Here is a 21,413-nt window from a genome sequence, read left to right on the forward strand (position 1 = left end):
GCTTTAAAGAACTCTGCTAATTAATATTGTTTTGAAGTTTTAATCAGCTGAACGCTTGTATATACATATATATACTTTATTGAGTCCTGGCTCCATCTGCTGGCTGGACATGTATACTACAAGCTGTTAATGATTTGGCCGCTTGGTGGCAGTAGAGTTCCACTTTGGATTGGAGGCGGCCAGTGATGACGTCGAAAATTCGCGCCGCACAGACAAAATATTTCCACCAAAACACACTTTTTTCTCAAGTGAAATTGTTATTTTAATAATGCTACAGCCGCATTTAGCTCACTTAATGACAGAAGAAAATGTTTTAGTAAAAAGCTCTGTTGACAACTGTCCGACATCAAGTGAAACTGAAGGAAAAGATGAAAATCCGTTTAACTTCCAACCTCAAGTGATACACCTGCCCAAAGACCATGAGCTTTTTGAGGTAACAGCAATTACAAGGGACGAGGATGGCAATGGAAATCTACAGTTTTAATCTATGGAGTAGTGCACTGGCAGTATACACAATGTGTTTACAGTTTTCTGACAAGTTTTATTAAGCTGTTCAATGTTCACACTTTTTACAGGATGGGGACGTTCAGAGACACATGTACCTGCAAAACCTTTACATCTCAGCAGCAGATGAGGAGCCCGCTCTCAGGTAAAATCAACCATCAAACCAATGAAACTTATAGCACTGATATTGACATTGTTGTTTACTATGTGTAACTGTCTAATCTGTATCTTTTTCTTCATGTTATAGAGTGTCAGAGTTTGCCTGCCACATCTCTGGCTGTACAGCAACCTTTAAAACTTTGCAGGAATATGAGCACCACTATAACTCACTGCATAGACATGTGTGTTGCACATGCCGCCGTTCTCTCCCCACCGCTCGCCTCCTGGACATTCATATACAGGAGTGGCACGACTCCCTCTTTGCTGTCCTGGCGCAGAAACAAGATATGGTGAGCTTTGTGGTCAATTTGATACATTCATTTATCAAAGTGACATTTTTTTAAATCCAATTCTCTTCATTCAGTACCAGTGTCTGGTGGAGGGCTGCGGACTCAAGTTTAGGACGATTAAGGACAGAAAGGACCACTTAATAATTATTCACAAATACCCACCAGACTTCAGATTTGACAAAATAAGAAGAGACAACAGGTAATTTATAAGTTTCCCACCAGATGGCAGCAAAGTCATAGTAAATTTTAGTTCTTCAAACTTTGAAATTCAAAATATTCAAGTTTGAGTATGTATGAAATTTGTCAGGTCAGCATTTTTATTTTCAGTATATCAGCATAATGTCGGTTTTGGTGTATTGTAGTTGTTGTATGAGCATGTCTATAAAGCAAAATAATTGTGATTTTACAGTTTTAGGTTTCCAATATTAATTGGAAATTATATATGTTTTGAAACTGATGGCTTTTATATCTACGTGAAGGGACAAGAGGAGAGCGCTGCCCAGTGACACAGAGATGGAAGTTGTGACTGATGTGTGTGAGTCTGAGGGCATGTGTGAAGTTGTCTGCGGCACTACGTCAAACCAAAGAGATCCAGACCCCAGTGATATGAATGTTTCAGAAGAAAACACTGGCCATATGGAGACATCTGCATCCACTGCTCCCGATCCCACTGAACCGACAAAACCCCGATACTCTTACAGGTCAGCTGGCCTGGCATACACCAAAGTGTTTTTGGTAATATTTAACAAAGGGATGCATTTTATGAATACAAAATATTTATATATGTGTCTCCATTAGGGTTCCTCCAAATGTGTGCTTTGGTCAAGGTTCAGTGCGCGGATTTAGAGGACAGCGAGGAAAGAGAAAATAACACTTGTTTCATTGTAAGTAACTTCACAAGTACGAAATAAAGATTTTTTCATGTATATGTTAACAAAGGGCCTTGTATACTATCAACACTTATTAATGGACAAATCCTTAAAAAGGACAACAATACAACATACGCAAAATAGATATTTTTTTTCTTTGAAAAAGTGTAAATAGTATCTCACATGACTGATATTTTTGTAATAAATACAAAAGAAATGTATTTTGAATAATATACTTTAAACATTTTTTATTGTACAAAATTCATACAAATATAAAATACAATGTACATTTATAAGTGACGTTCCATTGATCTGATGAGATTTTTTGTTAAAAATAGTCCATGACAGCCATCTACATAGTTCAAACTGAACGTAATTATGTGCAAAATTTACTTAGGATCAGCATACAGTAACATGCTCATTTGATTCACACATGCTAATCAACAAGCAAAGCAATGATCAAATACGCTACCACACATATTTTGAGTTGTGAATAAATTACAAAATGTATTGGCCTAGAATTAAGGTATATTAAGGACATTCAGTTTTATCAAAATTACGTTTATTTAATTCTGTATAAAATTAAGGCAACATTTTCCAAAATTAGACCAGAGGGCTTGTCCTGTGTGAAGTTTGGGATTTGAAGAAAAAAACTCAAAACTTCATTCAAAGTGAGTAATAGGCCTATGTGAGCTAAGCGACATAATTTTTTCCATTGGAAATAAATGGTGAATTGTGCCCCGTATTTAAAGAAAATGGTTTAATCCCGCTAAATGCAATTAGGGAAAGGTTTGACGTCCAGCTATTTTTCGTTGCGTAGTTTCAAGGCACATTCTATAACCATTTAGTTTATGACAGGTAGTACATCCCATAGGGTCCACTGTATAGTCCTGGTACAGGCAAAGCGGGCCGCGGGCCGTTCAGAGCCCCATATAGAGCCGGGGCATTCAGCGGAGCGTTCAGGGCGAACGGGAAGGCGAAAGCCGGCAGCAGCGGCTTCGCTGCCAACTTGATCTTCTCCAGCTCGGCCTCCTGCAGCCTCTTGGCCTTGGCCCTGCGGTTTTGAAACCAGATCTTGACTTGTGTCTCTGTGAGGCACAGGGAGCTGGAGAACTCCGCTCTCTCTGCGATGGACAGGTACTGTTTCTGACGGAACTTTCTCTCCAGGGACAGCAGCTGGGACGTGGTGAAGGGAGTGCGAGGTTTTCTGTTGTTCTTGTGTTTGCGCAGGTTACACGCGGCTGGGCTGGGTAGTCCTGTAATTTATACAAACACTTTTATTAGCAACATGTTGCAAACTATTACTATTATTTCTTTTTATAAATAACCGCATTTTTAAAAGTACATGCTGCTTTGATTTTGGGCCAGCAACTATTCCAGAATTTAGGTCAAAAATAGGCCTTCATGCAAACAAGTGGGCCTTGACCCAATTTTTTCCTTTAGAAATTAAGTTTTCTCTTACTTGGAGATGACGTGTAACTGGGCTGAATCCAGTGTCCTGCCTCGGTGTCGCTTAGGTCCGCCGCTTCAGTTTTGGGCCGCAAAAGTTCCCGTTGTGATGCGCTCTCCTCAGGTCGGACATAGCCCATTCCAGCGTTTTGGACGTTTCTGCTCGGCGTCCTCGATATAAGGGACTCTACACTAAAAGGCAGGTCCACACTTTTCACTTTGCACCTTTTGGCAGAGGAGAGGTCCAGCTCACTACTTTCTGTGCATATTTGGGACGCTTGCTCCTTTATGGTGTCCCCAGTTGGAGTCGATGCAGGAGATCCTTGCGCAGGATTCATGACGCACGACAGTGGTGCCATAAGCCACAGTCCGCTCCACAAACTCTCCGCAGCGATGTGTTTCCGAACAACACCTGAGGAGAAAACGTGCCTCAGCTCCGTGGATCCCTCATGGATGTGCAGCCGCGTGCCAAACTTCAACTTCTGCTCACGGTCTTTCTGTCCCACGCTCAAGCGTCAACTTTGTCTTTCATCCTGCCGCCAGCCAATCACAGTGAAGCGCCTTTACATCACAGACCCAAACTGCTGTGTGATTGGTCAGAAAGGAAAACCGTTTTGGGGCATTTGACAGATTAGGCAACTTTAAGGTAAGTTTTTGTGTTAAAATAATACGCTTTTCCTGCCTTTATATTTAGCGTAAATAAGCCTATAATAACAATTTAAAAGCAGTTTTTGTTCCCAAGCACACATGGAAGTAAATATTCAATTAAAAAGTATGTAAAATAATTAAATCTAATACACAAATATAGCAAAAATATCCGGTGTGCAAAGTTTTTAATTGCATTCAAGCTTAAATATAGTAAATTAAGTCTCATTTGGTATTCAGCCCCTAAATAGTGCAAGAAGCAAACATATGACATCTTCCAGTGTTTTCATTATTTGTGATTACACTGCGTTATAAAATATGTGAAAATAATCGGTGACAAACAGTCTGCAACTTCTCACAGGATCACTCCAGCAGTTGAAGTGGTGATTTACGGGAGCTAATTTACTTTAAAGGCCATTGCGGAGAAGTACAATGGTTAATGTGCATGGACCATATTTCACTCTATTGTGTGCATGGTTTCTTTAAAGAAGTCTCCAAGGTTTCCAAAATTGGTCAAATTGGGTTGATTTTACTGCTCTTCAAAATCACCAAATCACTCACTGAAATTCAATAGGCCCTTTATTTCCCAGGGGATGTGTTTTTGGGCAGTGTGTTTGTGGAACAATTGGTTAAATGGAGTTAACTGTTTCTCTCCCTGAGGTACATTTCTGCTTTGATCCTGCTGCGACTGGCGCCTGTCTGCTCACTCTACCCCACTCCTCACAGCCATACATCTCCAGGCCACTATACAATTGTCCAAAAAGAGGAATTTACTATGTTTCAATAATATCTATACCCATGGAAAAATATTCTTGAGTTTGGAGTTTCAGCTAATCGTAGGTTAATGCAATATATGAAAATGTACCTTCTGGAAACTTAACTTTTAGACCCAAATCACTTTTGCAGTTTTCCAGCAGTGACTCTTCTTGGGCCAATGCTACTATTGCAATCAGTGTGATATTTTTCAGGTTAATTTTATAGCCAGCTTTCTTTCTTTATTTTGATGTTGGAAAGTATTGGTAGAAATGGATCCTTGACGTAAAACGATATGAAATCACTTTGAATATTGCCGTAATACTGTTCCTTTTTTCCCGCCAACGCACTGTATTTTAAGAGGTAATTGTGGTTTCCTTAAAGACTTTTCCTTTGAAGTCAACATGTTGAAGCAGGTTTTATATATTTCATTTTCTAAGCTTTCCTTTCATGAATGTTGGCACCATGTCAACCAAACTAAGCAAACTTTGTGGAGGGAGCTAGATTCATGTGGGATAAACATTTATGAAACTCACAGCAGGGAACTTGTGGTCAAAGTGTATCGTCTTTAAAAGAAACGGGAGGCTTTCGCAGTGGAGCCTAGCATTGCATTATAGATCTGCCCAGTGGTATGCCAAAACTTCAATGGACAGGTACGTTATAAAGTTGTCGCTGTCCTTAAAAATAAAAATCTCTTTTCATTTTGCAGCCAGAATGTAGTGTTGATTTACCATTCCTAAGGTATCATGTATACAGTGGTCATACCGAGATATGACCAGGTCAGCTTAACCTATTGGGTTTAAAATTGGTCTCTTGTTGAGAGATACAGAGGACAAGTCAAGTCTGATTTCCAATGTAAATGTCAGTGGTTTCCTGTTCCAGATCCTGTCTCATTTCTCCCACATGTTTTACAGTACATTTTATTACAGGCTGTGCACTTCTTGACATTTTAATGACATGTTATGATTTGCAGTTTTTTCTTGAAGTAATTTCTCTAATCAGACTCCTTAAATGGAAAACAGCCAAGTTGCTCAAGTAATGTATTTTTAGGGCAACTAACACTACACTAACATTTGTAACGCTTTACATTTTGTCTACATGCATCGGTCTCTTTTCCTTAACCCGCATGTCTCTTTAAAGTGACTGTTTTAGGATACGTAACCTCTTGACCCGGCACTTTGAAGAATAGTCACTGACACAACCCACAGAGCTTTATTATGTACTTAAATTTCCACTCTTTCCACCTAATTTCCCAGCTCACTGTGACATCAGCCAGTGGCACTTATAACATCAAAACATTCTATGCGTGTCTGAAAGATTACATTTTTATATTTTGTCTAACCCCTATTTGACACATACTTCATAAAGTAGGAATTTCATACGGTTAAATTATTCATCTCCAGTGGTGCAAGAAATAAGTAAAAGTACAGATACCGGAGCAAAAAAATACTCAAGTACAAGTAAAAGTAACTCATGAATAAATCTACTAAGTAAAAGTATTAAAGTACCTGTTTAAAATTTACTTTAAAGAGTAAAAAGTAAAAGGATTTCACACAGATTTTGAGGTCTTAGAAGTAAAATAGTGATTTTGATAAAGATTTATGCAGAATTGTGTTAAACAGAAACAACTGAATCCATCTTTTTATTCCAGCTGTTTTTATTTGTTTATTGGTTGTTACTTTTTTGTTTGCTCAAATTATGAACTTGATAAAACATAAACAAATACCTCTACTTTTTCTGCAGGATTCAAACAATAATAAAAAATCCTTTAACTTTTCAGTCCTAGTCAAAAATGTAGTGGAGTAGAAAGTAGAGATACCTGCTCTCAAATGTAGTGAAGTGAAAGTAAAAAGTATCCATTTTAAAATGGACTAAAGTAAAGTACAAATACCTCAAAAGTAAAGTACCGTACTATTTTTACTTTGTTACATTCCACCAATGTTAATCTCACACTGCATGATCATCTTCTTTATCATTTACCATTTTAAGCAAATTGTCGAGATGCTATTTCATGTAAAAACAAAGTACCCACAAAGATTGTATCTCTGCCTTTGTTTCCACACAAAACAAGTCACCATTTGTCAGGAGGATCAAATCTGAGTGGCTTCCTCTTGTACAGGACCATAGCAAGACCTGTGTGGCAGATGATGTGGGAGTCCATTGTAATTACCTGATGGGCTGTTGACCGCCTAAGTGCTTTTCATTTATCCTGTGTATGTTAGCATTGCTCGGCCCGCAGATAGAAAGTGTTGACAGGCGAGCAGGGATCCACGTATTATGCCTGTGTCTGTTTTGTGTGTAGGATATTGAGTTTGGTGACACAGAGGCGCGTTCCACATGGCGTCTGACAGAGAGCCCAGCCTACAACATCGAGTGATAACAGGTGAACACAGACATATTATAGTTGTTTTGTTGTGGTTTGGGGGAAATGGAGAGGCAGACAGGGAACTGGACACCCTCCCTGGACCTGCAAGGGGACATGGTTTAGACTGGGCTCGGAGACGGTGCTGACAGCAGAGGACGCTCACATGAAGAGTGGGGTTATAATGAAGATAGTTCAGGGGAATAAGGCACTATGGCACTGGCGGCTGATGTCAAATTATCATAGGCTTTCCATTGTCTGACCTTGATAGCACATGTAAACAGTGTTAGTGTGAGTGATGACACGCAGGGCAATGCAATGCTGGGGAAACTTGACTCAGACAAAACATAACACAGTGTCCTTTTACGCTGCTCATTCACTATTGGTTACAAGACTGAGGCATAATACATAAACATAGGCACTATTATTATGATTTTAAACATTATTTTCATAGAATATTTATTTGTATCTTTATATTTTGATTTCCTTTTGCACATATTTATTTTGTAATAGTATTAGAAAATTGTAGAGGAGTGAAGGAAGAAGCCTACAACACCAAAGTGAGCTAAACGTGCCCCTACAAATGAACTGCTGAACTTTCAAGAGTTTTTAGGGCAATAAAAGCCAACTGATTTATGCATTCATATAGATGTTTTAGTATCAAAGCACTTGAAAAGGGTGAGAAACTTTATCACAGTGTATAAATATCCCCATTGATTTTACCCATGTCAAGCCTGGTGAAAATATCTATTAGAAACGCAATGTAAAAATGTTATCGACTTTGTAGAGTCGTGTCAATATGCTGTAAACAAGTTGGTCTCATAAATATCCATTTGATTCAGCACAAAGCCCGTTAAAGCGTGTCAATCAAAAATACATTGTACATTTGTTAAGCTTGTGATTCACATGTACATCAAACATTGTTATGGTCGCATTGATTTTACAGTTGACGATAAGCCTGCTTATGTTTACCGCAGAGAAAATGAAAGTTTCATGCTTGCCTTTTGCTCGCAGTGGTGGGAACAGTTCTTAGTGAGGCTATTAGTTGATTAGTGCCACCATTTAAAACTTTCCAGGACAAGAGGGACTTAACATACCACGATTTTAGTTACTAGTGATGAAACTACAGATCTATTTAAGGCCATTTAGACTGGTAACCTGCATTTGTGTGGGAATGTGAGTGCAAGTCTCTGATCTCCGCACAGTGACAACCTGAACAAATATGCTGACTTGATTCTTCTTTCTCTACAATAGGGTCCACGTCGTCTCCTGAAGTAGTGAAAGAAAGGGGAGGGCACAGTAGAGGCCCCTGAATCAACAACCATTAAATTCTCCGCACCCTTGTATAGAGACACTTTCAAGACTTTATAAAGACCCCAAGGGCCAAAGGAATCTAGACTATATCTTTCGGTGAGTTGTAGCAAGTGAGTTTTTCATATTGGAGTTGGTGATAACAGATTTTGTAATATAAAATGTCATGATATGTCAAATAAAATGCAAGTAAGAATAGGGGTGGAGATGAGAGGAAGGGCTGAGTAAAGTGGCTAGCTAAAAGATGAAAGCTTTGTTGTGCTGATGCTTAATGAGCTGGAAAACACAATTGAACTTCTCTGACTGTGGAAATTGCTGTGAGGGCAGCGTAAATTAGCGTCAGTGTGGGAGCTAGCCGGCCGACAGAAAAGAGGCTTTGTGTGGAGGGCTTCTTCAGGGGCCTTCCGCCGCTGGGATCCTCTCGCTGCTATCATCCGCCGATCTATGGCATGACAAGAACTTCAGCTCATATAAGGAAGAGGCATCCATTTGGCAGTGGGTCTGTTTTGTTTTTGCTTGATCCCACTTACAGCAGTTTCACTTGGGAATCTTCACTTATGAAAACACTTGGCATATCTTACACTAATCTTGCATATTACACTGAACCATGCAGACTACAAAAGGTCATTCTCGAGTATACAGAGGCCAAGTTTAAAAGGCTGAAAAAGGCTATAGCTTAAAAACTACTGTGATATTAACACCAAAGGATGACTCTTCACTCTGGCGTTGCAGGCTTGGCACATGCCTTCTGTTACTAAGTGGCTTCATATTGAAAGGCTCGGCGGTCTCTATTCTGTGTCCCACCGGGTGCCAGCCTCTCTGCCCTGGCAGCTGCTGCGCTTCAGAATAGCCCCATAGTCTCCCCTCTGCAGGTGAGCCGCACAGCCAAAACAGGGCCCCTCAAAGGCCCTTTCACTGCCTCAATAGGAAACTGACTTGGGGAGAGAGGAGCGGGCACACAATGGCTGCCTTTTCTGGACACAGAGAAGATGGAGATGAGCTATTGGTGCCGCTTTGAGACTAGGGCTGAAAAATATTGGGAGCAAACATGCAATTTTAAATATGATCAGTGACGCATACTATTTTCACATATTTTGTTATAGTTATACAGGATAATTATTATATCATTAAGTGATATAATAAAATGATTAGGAATTAAGTATATTCATAATTGAAAATGGAAAAAACCCAATGAGATTTTGACTTAACCACAGTTAAAATAGAAGTGTGCTCAGACATTTTAGGTATTTATTATATTGACAGCAATAAGTAATGAGTATTTTCACTTAGGCTTGTTACGATAACACATTTAGAAGTTCCAAATATTACTGAAGTAAATCTAGATGATAAACGATAATATTGAAATTAATTGATGTCACTGAAGCATAACCCAAGAGCAAATTTAAACCACTAAACTATTCTAAATCTACAATATTGTTAAAAAAAACAATGAGTGCAATAAATAAATAAATAGAATGAAACACTTTAGTAGTTGGTTTGCATTTATAAGTCATAATAGTTATTTATTCAATATTTCACAGCTCAGATCTCATCATATAGACGAAAAATAACCAAAAATATTCCAGTAGTACAAAGAAAAAATATTGTTCCATCTGTCATATATTGAGCGATAAGTCAATATAGTGATTATTGTGACAGGCCTATTTTAAGTTTCAGTCCTTGTTGGCAGGTTAGTACATTATGGCGTCTGGATATTACACACAGGTAAAAGACATGTGCATTTTTTGTGTTTTGACATTTGGAACATTAGTTTCTCCATAATGTACAATACACAGACACCATGGCTGCACAAAAAATCAAACCAAAATCGCAATTCATCATATCACAAAGACCACAATAATAGAATGTCCCACAAAAACAAAATATCCAATTTTTTTATGAAAGAATGAGACCTGTACAAACATATTCTCAAATGAAAGGGATTAGTTCAGCTGTTCATATTTCCCGTCTCCTGTATAAACATTTAAAATGTGCAGTGTGAACTGAATCTTGATTTTTAAAACATAAATCCCAAATCTAATCTCAGTACTTGTCTGACAATTTGCAAATTGTGTAGCCCTCACCAAAAATATGCAGTTTATTATGCAACCTACATACATTAAAAGACTGCTTATGTTCTTTTTAAATAATTGTTAAACGCAAACCACAAGGCCGTTGAGCCTTTCTAAACTCCCACCATGCACCACTGTCTTGTCATCCTGAGTCTTCCATGTAATTGCTATTCCTTTGAAACCTGATGAAAAGAAAAATGTTTTTACCATGTCCTGGGGTAGTAGGGTGATACTCCACTCCATACCTCACCAGTGTTTAGCCCCAGTCCACTGAGGAGCTCCCGTCTTGCTCAGGCACTTCCCATGCTGTGAGGGAAGAAAGCACCTCTCTCTCCAATGCCCAAAAGTTTCTTATAGTTTTATTGGCAACAGCTTTCAGTGGCATTCAAGGCACTACAATCATACATTAGATGGAGAATTTTTGAGTTTGAAATGGTACTGAGTAAGAGACTGGAAAGGCTGGTTATTCCTGCTCTCTAATTCACCGTATCCACATCCTGAAACAGCCACAGCAAGTCCCCCACATCTGAAAGATTGGAGCACAAACCGAGATGCCTTTATGAATGGCCATATAGTGCATTCTGTCAGACAATTTTTCCAAGACGCTCACAAGAACAATTGATGTAATTTAGATGTTAAGGTCATAGTATTTATCAATATTTTCCACTTCTTTTGTTTGACATTAAGTAAGTAAAATGATCATACTTTAAAGGATGTAATTAAAATGCTCCCTAATTTGATCCAGGTTTCCCCAGGGATTAAACTGTAGCATAGCCATTTCACTATAATACTTTGTGATCTTTAAATTATGACATTAAGAGATGAAAATCGTGCAAATCATCGCAATCAGAATGGTTTTATATTTTCCAAATGTTGGCCTGCTCTGCTACAGATTACACAAATATTTCTCCATGATATTCTGCTGTTATTGTTTACATTTCACATGAGATTTAAAACACACAGCGCCTCTAGCTGTCTAATATAATTTAGGTGGGTAAAAGATGCTATCAGTCCTTGTCTCATTTTTCCTCGTTCCTCCTCCTCCTTTAATCAGTTCCACTCTGTTATTGCTGGCCCCGGGCTGTTTACCTCTGCACTAAACTGCTTTCACAAGGCTGAGACCAAAGCCTGCTCAAATGTCTGTTAGACCCTTTAAAAACCTCCGTGGATGCTGGTCTGACCTCTTGGCTGTTGTTGCCATCATTATGGAATCAGTGTGCGCTGATCTGGCGTTCTTCGCACCTTCTAAAGCCAGGAATCACTTTTCCCTCTGAAGTTACTCGACCACTTCTTGAAAGGTTAAGTGGTAAATAGGGGGCTCTTACAGCAGCAGAAGGCAGGGCAGACTGGGAGAGACAGGCCAAACCGCAGACCTGGAGGACATTAGGGGCATATATGAAGGCTATGACAGATATAAGCTGAGGACAGACATGCTCACGAATGCACCACGCTTGATGTACTATTTGCTCTGGAGGTTGGAAGAAGAAAGGAGCATTTCCTGCTGTTGGCAGCTGGGAGTGATTTAGTGACATTAGTAAAAGCCTGTACTGGTAAATGTCTTTTCTCAGACAGAGGTTCAGAGGGCCATGTAAACTCATAATGTGCCCTAACCCTCCCTACTCGGATTCATCTGCTGTTTGAAAGAACAGTCTATCACCATATAAATGTGCTCCTAAGATGTAACCTTTCAACGTTTGTGTTTAATTTAAACTTTTCAGTGTGGTTTTAGTAACACAAGAAAGAAAAATAAGTTCGTACAATTATCCCCATTAAACCTGCGACAAGTCAACATAATTAGCGCCTATTAGCAAAGTATATTCAGATTACTTATTTTGAGTAAGTGTATACCTGTACACTTACTATTCATTTAATGGTATTCAGAATACAGAATTCATTCTTAAAATCAAGAAATACCTGCATAAATAAATACATAGCACATAGTGAAAAAATGCTTATGTTGCCTTTTTACACAATAATGTAATGCAACTCCATCTGAAAGTAATGCTACTCATTCACAATACTCTGACTGGTAGTAACGGAATATGTTACAAAATGCATTTTAAGTGTTCTGTAACTAAACACTGTAGTGTCCTTCCCAACAGTGCTGATTATTTTAAACATTGTTCATTTATTTAAGTAAACTGCTAATATAAACAATTAATGAGCAATGTATAATGAATAATGTGTGTTTTATATATATGTATGTGTATATATATAGTGTTTTATATTTTTACTGCTTTACTGTGTTGAGTGTATTAACAAATGATTAATTTTGTTGTTTGCAATAAACTAAATGGAAAGCATAAAAACAAGTCTGTTCAATCATTTACATTGAATTTGTCTCAACCCACTCTGACAGCCTGAAAGCCTGACATGCCTGTGAACAGTGGGGAAGTGGCATTCTTTCAGTGTTGTGGAATAACATAAATTAAAGGCAGCAGCAGCAGGGCAATGGCAACAAGTTATCACGTATCAGACATGGGGACCCTCCTCTTTCATGCTGTGTCTGTTGATTGTCTCATTCTGCAGGTTTGTAATTATGGTTTGAAGCGGCTGGAGCCAGACGATCCACAGGGTCCCACCGGGGAACAAAGGGGGTCTGCGGAGGCCAGGTCAAGGAGCACCGTGAGTGTACAGAGCACACTCAGACATGGATACATGGCAGCGCTCTGGAAATGGCATCAACATCGCATTAGTCAGGAATTTATGCTAAAGCTGACTATGCATTTAATGTCACAGGCAGCATTCCAGAAATACAGCATTTGTGGTTAACCATAAGAACATGATGTATTGGAGTTTTTATCCCAGAAAATTGTGATCATGAAAAGAATTTCTCTTTTACCTAAACAAGTGAGAGCAACAAGTCAGTTATTTGTCTGCCCTCTTTCCCTTTCGAGGCAGCTGTTGTATTGGGCTATAAAATTATAATTGAAGTCAAAAGCAATATTTTAACCATTATAAAATGATCTATTTGTGAGTTTCAGCTTCCTAATATATGCAACATTTTGTGAACTTTTTTCCAATTCAGTTGATACAATCATTAGTTTTAAATTGTTAATCACTATGAAAATGGTCCACATTTTTTCTCCCATAAATTGATTTTTTTGTTGACCACACGCTACCATTTTTTAACTTCCTAAAAGTTGCTACTGCTCTAATGTATTTCTGTGAAAAAGTTATCTAATCTCGATGGCATTAACTGTTAGTGACGTGCAGTATATGTACTGGTATATACCTTATTGACATCTCCAGACAGTATGTTTTTCTGTATGCTCTTGTGATGTAAATACATAGAGAGGCCACATCCTTCTTTAATCAGGATGAAAGCTGGGGCTGCAGAAACCGGATCTGTGTGTAGCAGCTCTCCATCAGAGAGCAGCAGGAGCCTCCCTTTAACCAGAGCATCAGGACAGATGGGACCATGACACGCAAAGTCAGACTGCAGCACTGAACACATTTAAGTACATGAGTTTAGTTCCATCCAGTCTCTAAATTATTATCGATGGGAAAATAAGAGCCCATTTGTTGTGTTAAAGCCCTCACTGAGAAGTGTGTATAGGGCCAGGATCATTTGTAACACCTGTACTCCCTGTAGCGCTGCCTGTCATCTGCGTTTCACTCAAGTGCTTCCCACTGAGTTCATTGAGAGGATGGCTCTGTGATGTATTCTGTTGTACTGAGGGCAAAGGTGAAAGGTTAGGGGTACTCCAGCTGGTAAACAGGGCTGTGGTGGACCCCAGTGAGGAGCTATTCAGTGGCTGCGGAGGGGAGCGTAGGAGGGGACCCTCTTTTTTGTCTTGTTTGATTTTTGTCCGAGGCCTACTTCCTGTGCTCTGCCATGATCAATCCACTCTCTGATGTTAGAAGAAACTGCAGTTTCACTCTTCACTCTGTCTCCAACAGGGGCCAGTAATTAATGAGGCACATGTGCCAAGTGCTGGCATGATTTTGTCTTTAATTTAACAGAGTTTTCCAAAACATTACTTCTCCCAGAGTGGAAAATGTATTTAATGAGAAACACAAAACACAGTAAATAGCCATTAAGCTGAGTGTAACAGCTCCCACATGTTTACTGAGTTTATGAGGGGTGTGATTGAGGAGGATAATGGAGCGAGGCGTGTTTGTGTGAGAGAGAGGAGGACCACCTGAAAGTGACGCTTCGTCCTACTTTATATTGTTTTATGATTTAATCAGACAGGAATGGTGCGCAGTAACTAGTCTTGTACATGCGCTGCATCATATGTCAAATCACAATAAGATATTTTAGTAGGTTAATTTTTTTCCCAAAAAATATCCCCAACAACATGTGTCCTTTTGTCAGTTTTATTGTTTGAATTTTGGACATCGTGCAGATCCCTGTGAGGTCACTGATACTGAGTTATACAAAACAAATGCTTGTACAAATGAGTGTTTGGAAAGTGTCACATTTAAAGTGTACAAAAATAAACAGGTTTGTGTTTAGACAGTTTTATATATCCAGGATTGGTCTGATTGTATTTAAAATGAATGGTCTTTATTAAAAGACCCGGCTATAGGCAGTAGTATGTATCAGCAGCTTAAATGTTGGCCTGCAGTTGTCGCACAGATGACTCCCTAATTGTTTAGTGTGGCTGATGCTCTGACAGCTCCTGTGCTGAGCAGGCCTCGTCACAACACTTCATGTTTCACTCTTTGTGGAGGTCCTTCCCCCTCACCCTGTAATTCATGCGGTTAAGCTGCACTCTGAGCCGTCTAATGTGTGTTTAATGGCTCTCCGTGAAGCATCAATTAACTTAATTGTAGATCATTGAGTTAATTTTAGTGATTTAAGAAAACCCCAGTTTTGCTTAATGTTGTGAGTGTGACAGGATATGGTGAAGGCTGTGGTAAAGACAGAGCAGCGGTTTGCCTCATATAAAGTGTGGCACTCTGGGACCACTGCTTTGGGATTAACTCAAACGTTATTGTGCAAGTTTGGAAAAGAGACATTTTTGCCGAACCCCTTGAAAAGACATTAAAACTTATGTTACGTAATGTTATATTATATACCTAGTTATATTATCTTTTAGGTTAATAATATTTTCACTTCTAGTAGAACACCCAGCACCTATACTTCCTTTATTTATTCATAATTGTAGTATTTGCATGTACTAATATAGAAATGCATACAAAAAAGTAAATTGGGAATGGAGTCAAATATTTTGTTTTGTGGTTTCCTTCTAAATTGTTACAAGCTGTGGCATTTAGAGCATGTTCATTGTCCCCGGGGCATAAATCATGGTTTAGTGCTCCATTCAAATAGATACAGACAAACCAATTTATTCTTGGCTCCTCGTTTGTTTTAGGGTGGTGACAGTGTGTTGCATGTCCCTGTCAAGTGCTGATTATTTTGTTCTTTTTAGTTGTAGACAAAATTGGGCTGGTTATCATCTGCCGGTTTCATTTGGGTGGACTGTGTATTCATTCACTGATGCCAAAACCCCAAACCGGTACTTTTAAATGGTCAGTGTTTAGGCCAAAATTGTGTCCATATTAACACAATAGAGCTTTTCATTCAAAGTAAATACATACGGTATATACATACACATCTAACCTTGGTAAACAACTGTGTGTGTTTTAATATCCAGCATGCTTTTAAATGTGAATAGCAATAGATATTTTACTATATCGATAAACAGATATTTATGTTACGTATTCATGTTTTAATCCCATATTACACAGTGTTTCTATGTTCATTTTGATGTTATCTTGTGGTTAACCTGGTTTGAGTTGAAGGCCTATGTACTTACGACTCTTCTCCCGTTTCACCATAAGATGTTTATCACTAGTACTCCACTGAAATCCTCCAAAACATATTTTCAGAAAACTAATTATCTATTTTCCCCCAAAACATAAAGCAATTTCCCTTTTGTCAATGCTATGTTCACCAGTGGAGGAGTACGACCGGACGGCTGCCTGTCACACATGGATCTGATCGGGCGAGGGCAGATAACAGCAGACAAACTGGAGCCATCCTTTGAACGCGGCATGACGGGTGACGTATCAGACTCTCACTGTGTAAGATCTGTGTGTGTCAAAAGCTCCAGACTTGGCATGAAACTCTTCTGTATTTGCACATTTTTTCGTTCGTGACTTTTCCTGATGATATCGCTTTTGTGCTGGTCTCAATAACCGTGTGGGCCTGGCTGTTGTCTCTAAACAAGAATATATTGAGCTATAACAGTTTTCAGTGACTCAACACCAAAGTTATGACACGTTTGTAGATAAAGCTGTGATAATACAGTTTGTTTGTGAGTTTTACATTAGTGTAGACGCCGTAATTACAGAAGAATTTAATAATTCTGTCTTTATTTAGAGGGAAATACAAATCATACAGTTTGTTCTAGGCAAGATATTTCCACTTGGGGTCTCCTAATCTTCACACTGGGGTTGAGTTAAATGCTTCAATAATAATCAGATAGCATGTTAAATGCTTCTATAAAATATTTAATGATTACTTTTCTATAACTTATTTATTAAACAAACTCTTTTGGTTGTTCCTTGGAAGACAGTAGTTTGTTTGTTATGAGGAGAAGTATGTTGAGATTGCTAATGTAACCATAAAGAGGAAAAGGTTATGGGTGATACAAATTAATTGCTTGTATGGTTTGTTTGATGACTGTGGCTGGTGAATTTTATATTTCTGTGTGGGTATGTTACACCATTGTTTAGATTTGTATGTTTTCTAGGGATATTTTACTGATTTTATTAATAATTAAGTGCCAAGGAAAGGGCCGATCTTTAAATGAATCTAATACAGAATCATTTTTATATGCATTGTATTTAATTTAAAATCAATAAACTGAATATAAAATAAATCATAAAATGAATACAGGTGCTGTATTTTGCAATTGGTTAACTGCTGATAATGCGATATAATGATGCTCGTTGTAAATTTCAGTATCACGTACACTTAAGTATTAATAGTATATGTTGCTGAATGCCTCAGTAGAAGAGATGTGCTGTGGATATGTAGAGCAACTTGCCCATATAAGAGCCATGATTCATGAGCGACGTTGTTAAAAATATTACATAATACAGTTTACACTTTTGTTTGTTTGTTATTTTGTTTTTTGTTTTTTACTTATATGGGACTTGCATTACTCTGCACTGATGTTATGCCATCTAAGAGTGCAAAGGTCAAAAACATAATCTGTAACTTTTATTGAGGGAACTTTGGTCTCTCCTGAACAGCTGAACTGATCATTTCTTGTTTTGATCTAACAGCAAAGAGACGCCATGCTCAGGTCAGATGTTTTCAGGTTTTTAAATTCTATTTTATGCATAACAGAAATACACAACACTAACCTCTATTGTTTCTTTTATAGGACTTCTGTGTTACTGTTTTTTGTACTAACCAATGGCATCACAGCAAAGCCACTAAAACCCTGGGTAAGTGTTCACTACTGCGAAAAACCACAACTAAGAGTGGATATTATTTTGTCACCGCTTTTTTCCTTTTTTTCTCTAAACAAAGCTGTAAGTAAATTATAGATAAAACATGTTTGTCATTTCTTCTTTCTGTGGCAATGGCCATTAAAAGCATTAAATCTAATAATACATTACAGGGTTTCCCAAACTTTTTAGGCAGGGACCCCCAAAATGTCCATGCAGCCAACTTGGGACCTGAATTGTAAAATTACATTTACAGCTGTATTCATTTTAAGTGGCAAAACATGTTAAATCAGGTTATTCCTGTTTATTATTGTAGTTGTATAATTTATTGTGTTATATTATCTAATTTTACTAAAAGATACTGGTTTTAATATAAAAAGCAAAATAGAATACAGTAAAACTACATTTTCAGCTATGAATAGAAATCATCTCGTGACCTGGGGGGTCTTCACCCCCATTTTGGAAACCACTGATATATAGACATATTTTTGTACAATATTGTGTTTTTTAAGAATAGTATTTCTGCAGTATTTATAAAAACTTGAGTTGTATTAAAGAGAATATTCACAAAGTGAGTATTGTGAGTATTATTACAAGTATTATACTTCTATCAAATAATAACTTTTATATTACTTGACATTTAAGGATGAACTTGGCAGTGAAGCAGTCCAAAAGGGTTGGGTGTAAGTTGCGTTTTGCACAGTAAAATAAACTGAAGTCTTGTTTGCTTTGACATGGGCTATTCACTGTCATAATATTTTTACAGATCCATTGATGACAAAGGTATGGCCTCCTGGGGAGTGGAAGTGGAGCCTCCTGAAGACATGGATGAAACCAGTTTTGACATTGACCCTAGTATGAAAATCTGGAAGAGTGTGGAAAATGAAGGCAAACAGTACCAAATGGCTGAAGAAGATTTGGATGATCTCCAACATCCCTCAACAAAGGACCTTGTTAAAGTCTATGAAGAAAACATTCAGGATGCCCTCCCTGCTGCTGAAGTGCCTGTAAAAGATGTCACAAGTAATGAAGAAACAGACTTAGAACATCGGCGGTATACAGAGCCTGAAGAAGACTGGGATGAGCTTTACCACAGTGAACCGCAGCTGGACGAGTATTTAGCGCCCCTAGTGGTGGGATTTCAGGGTTATCCGGTGGTCCGTCCAGTTCACTCTGAGCCAGAGAAAGATGAAGACCACTTGTACCATGCTGATGTTGACTCTAGCATGCAGCTGATTCCACTGGAGCCTGAAATAATGGCAGAAAATCAGGCAAGGCTTTACCTGGAGCCAGAAGAAGACATGGACCACATTTATCACAAAGACGTCCCAGAGATGACCCCCTTTAACAGTGAGCTGCAGCCTGCTGTTGTGGACTGGCCCACTCAGAAGAAACACACTGAGCCCGAGGAAGACCTGGATGCCATTTACCATCAGTGAATTCAATAAATCATGTCAGATGTCATGTAACACTGTCTTAGTTTGGGCTAAATCAGCAGTTATACAATGTTTCATTGAATTACTTTATTTCAATAAAGTCACAAAAATCACAAAATACATAACTGAATGCTATTTTGTAAATAAAACTTTTATAATAACTGAATGCAACATATGTATGTAAAATAAATACAAAATTCCGAACATAAACATCATTTTGTTTATCAAATGAGTTGTTCTGCAGAAAGAACTCCCTTTTTCAGTATAAGATTTCCATACAAAGCTGTTTCACTGTAAAATAGAAACATTATCAGCAAAACAATGAAAATGATCTGATATATAAAATTAGGCCTGTAGAGATAGTGGACAACACACACCCTGTGGCCACAACTGCAAAGGATTTTTTTGCTCTTTCATAAAAAGCAAAGCGCTCAACTTGCTCAAGATTACTCTACAAAAGATCAAAAGATTAAGTTATTAAAACTTCCCCCACATGTTTCTTATGTTGTTTTACCTCAGCACTGTTAAGGCGCAGGATGTGTGAGTACGTGCCCCACACAGGGACAGGTAACTCTTTCATTTTGTCGCTATCCACGAGGTCCATCACTGCAGCCTGAACAGATAACACCAGTTAGACAAAAAAAAAAAAAAATCACATTAGAAATCAGAGCAAGGTTATGGGGGTCTACAGGAGAGGGGACGTATGTGTCCAGTGGCATCAGTTTCAAAATAGCCTCCAATAGTTGTGGGATTCCCAAACCTAAAGAAAAGAGCAACATATATTAATTGTTGACATTGTTAAGGGTTTTAAAGTCATCTCACCATCAGCTCTGATCTCTTTTGGACCATGGGCACAAATTGAAGATGTTGGAAAGTTGGCATCAGCGAGGACTATAAAACAAGGCACCAGATGAATTATATTTTTGTGCCCACAGGCTGCAAGTGTCCGCATTACACACATTTGTGCAGAGTTTGAGTCGCCAATAGAAACAGAGTTGACAGATGCTCTTTGTACTTGGCATTGAGCCTTTTTATAACACAAGTCTATCCTGTTTAGAAATGTGAACCAGTCAAACCTTACCAAGTTCGTCCCCGTGTCCCATTTTAGCCAGAGCATAGAGCAGCTCAGGGGACAGAATATGAGGGATTCCTTTCAACACAACCATGATGTCTGCACCAAACTGCGGAAATAAAGATTGTTACAGAGCGAGAGATGCATTTAATCCAACTTCCGCATTCGCTCCAAAGACGTTTAGCGCAAAGAAGGAAAAAAATGGCTTGATTGTTGGTTGGGTTTTGGGCAGAGTGAGTGTGCTGGTGCGCGCAATAACAGGCTGTTTATACACTAATAATTCTGCTGTGACCCATTTCATTGGGCTGTTCCTGAGTCATTTTATTGCAGAGTGGTGTGTGTGAAATAAAAGCTCGTGAATGATCCGCTGCGTTTGATATAATGCGTCTATAGTCGAGGTTATAGCCCATTTCTGAATGCATATTTTCCTTTTTCTCATGAAGCCGCCGCTGAGCAGAGAAAAGGCCCCGCTGGAGCCAGGCCTGTCTGCTGGACTGACAGCCCCATTCTGCTCCCTGGACTCACGCTGCTTCTCTTTATTTGAGGTTCTTTAAATGAGTTTATCACGCCATAAGGCTCTGCGCTGCCAAAATGTAACGTTTTGCCCTCTTTGTGCGCGCAGTGAGTCTACATTTATTATTTTGACCTTTCAGTAGCCTCAGAGTGGGACTCTCGTCGCCCTCTGAAGAAGACTTTTGTTCTTCCCTGCAGTGAGAGGAGAGCATTTTTTCTCTCCTTCCTTTAAAGTCTGTTCCAGGGGGCAGACAAGAAAGCAAGATCTAAGGAAATATTGAAAGAAAATTAAAATCAATTAGGCCATGGCCTTGTGAAGTATGTGGCGCTGTCCTGTGAAGATCAGAAATAAAGGTGCCCCGAGCTGACTGCAGATGCGGGACAAAGGCAGGCACACAGGGGCCAAATTTGTTCTGGACTGTTCTTTGAAGTAGAGACTACAGTTTTGAAGGACTAAATATTATGAATAGCCTAAAAAGGTTCGAGTAAAAATAGGTTCCGTTAGAGTTAAAGGCCTTCACATTCACATTCACATCAGTTGGAAATAAGTAATTACAATAAATTA

General features: G+C 38.6%; 4 protein-coding genes across 6 annotated transcripts; 2 read left to right on the plus strand and 2 right to left on the minus strand.

Moving 5' to 3' along the window:
• The first annotated feature begins 196 nt into the window (after positions 1–196).
• Positions 197–13,185, plus strand: znf511 (zinc finger protein 511). Of its 3 annotated transcripts, XR_008648971.1 has the most exons (8): positions 197–433; positions 576–649; positions 752–953; positions 1,028–1,152; positions 1,433–1,654; positions 1,752–1,837; positions 6,972–7,052; positions 12,944–13,185. XR_008648971.1 is itself a non-coding variant. In XM_055227309.1 (7 exons), exons 1-6 carry the CDS (start codon positions 269–271, stop codon positions 1,822–1,824), a joined length of 861 nt encoding a protein of 286 aa, XP_055083284.1. In that variant the 5' UTR covers positions 197–268; the 3' UTR covers positions 1,825–1,837; positions 12,944–13,182. The 3 variants fall into 3 exon arrangements, 2 of the variants coding, with proteins under 2 accessions (XP_055083284.1, XP_033835633.1); XM_055227309.1 differs by lacking the exon at positions 6,972–7,052 and having other exon boundaries at positions 12,944–13,182; XM_033979742.2 differs by lacking the exon at positions 12,944–13,185 and having other exon boundaries at positions 6,972–7,200.
• On the minus strand, positions 2,422–3,785 carry msx3 (muscle segment homeobox 3). The gene is made up of 2 exons (XM_033979756.2): positions 3,285–3,785; positions 2,422–3,078 (listed from the first exon to the last, which is right to left on the minus strand). Exons 1-2 carry the CDS (start codon positions 3,628–3,630, stop codon positions 2,672–2,674), a joined length of 753 nt encoding a protein of 250 aa, XP_033835647.1. The 5' UTR covers positions 3,631–3,785; the 3' UTR covers positions 2,422–2,671.
• A 4,432-nt stretch (positions 13,186–17,617) lies between the features above and the next one.
• si:ch211-217g15.3 (uncharacterized protein LOC368914 homolog) lies at positions 17,618–19,438 on the plus strand. Its single transcript, XM_033979718.2, has 4 exons — positions 17,618–17,679; positions 17,761–17,824; positions 18,473–18,510; positions 18,594–19,438. The coding sequence occupies exons 1-4, from the start codon at positions 17,672–17,674 to the stop codon at positions 19,264–19,266; spliced, it is 783 nt and encodes a 260-aa protein (XP_033835609.1). The 5' UTR covers positions 17,618–17,671; the 3' UTR covers positions 19,267–19,438.
• A 27-nt stretch (positions 19,439–19,465) lies between these two features.
• On the minus strand, positions 19,466–20,439 carry fuom (fucose mutarotase). Its single transcript, XM_033979719.2, has 6 exons — positions 20,345–20,439; positions 20,086–20,154; positions 19,953–20,023; positions 19,778–19,876; positions 19,641–19,714; positions 19,466–19,554 (listed from the first exon to the last, which is right to left on the minus strand). Exons 1-6 carry the CDS (start codon positions 20,427–20,429, stop codon positions 19,488–19,490), a joined length of 465 nt encoding a protein of 154 aa, XP_033835610.1. The 5' UTR covers positions 20,430–20,439; the 3' UTR covers positions 19,466–19,487.
• Positions 20,440–21,413: the final 974 nt, after the last annotated feature.

The sequence above is a fragment of the Periophthalmus magnuspinnatus genome, chromosome 15, assembly GCF_009829125.3.
Source record: "Periophthalmus magnuspinnatus isolate fPerMag1 chromosome 15, fPerMag1.2.pri, whole genome shotgun sequence".
Classification (NCBI taxonomy): domain Eukaryota; kingdom Metazoa; phylum Chordata; class Actinopteri; order Gobiiformes; family Gobiidae; genus Periophthalmus; species Periophthalmus magnuspinnatus.

Bases quoted from the DNA above. Each gene is read 5' to 3' on its own strand.
- znf511 (XM_055227309.1), top strand. From the start codon at position 269: ATGCTACAGCCGCATTTAGCTCACTTAATGACAGAAGAAAATGTTTTA. The intron at 1,153-1,432 runs GTAATTTATAAG...ATCTACGTGAAG, and splicing joins AAAATAAGAAGAGACAACAG to GGACAAGAGGAGAGCGCTGC. The intron at 1,655-1,751 runs GTCAGCTGGCCT...TGTCTCCATTAG, and splicing joins AAACCCCGATACTCTTACAG to GGTTCCTCCAAATGTGTGCT.
- msx3 (XM_033979756.2), bottom strand. From the start codon at position 3,630: ATGGCACCACTGTCGTGCGTCATGAATCCTGCGCAAGGATCTCCTGCA. The intron at 3,079-3,284 runs GTAAGAGAAAAC...TATAAATTACAG, and splicing joins CAGTTACACGTCATCTCCAA to GACTACCCAGCCCAGCCGCG.
- si:ch211-217g15.3 (XM_033979718.2), top strand. The intron at 17,825-18,472 runs GTAAGTGTTCAC...TTGACATTTAAG, and splicing joins CAAAGCCACTAAAACCCTGG to GATGAACTTGGCAGTGAAGC. The intron at 18,511-18,593 runs GTAAGTTGCGTT...ATATTTTTACAG, and splicing joins GCAGTCCAAAAGGGTTGGGT to ATCCATTGATGACAAAGGTA.
- fuom (XM_033979719.2), bottom strand. From the start codon at position 20,429: ATGGTTGTGTTGAAAGGAATCCCTCATATTCTGTCCCCTGAGCTGCTC. The intron at 19,877-19,952 runs GTAGACCCCCAT...TTATCTGTTCAG, and splicing joins ACACATACGTCCCCTCTCCT to GCTGCAGTGATGGACCTCGT. The intron at 19,555-19,640 runs GTGTGTGTTGTC...TCTATTTTACAG, and splicing joins TTTGCAGTTGTGGCCACAGG to TGAAACAGCTTTGTATGGAA.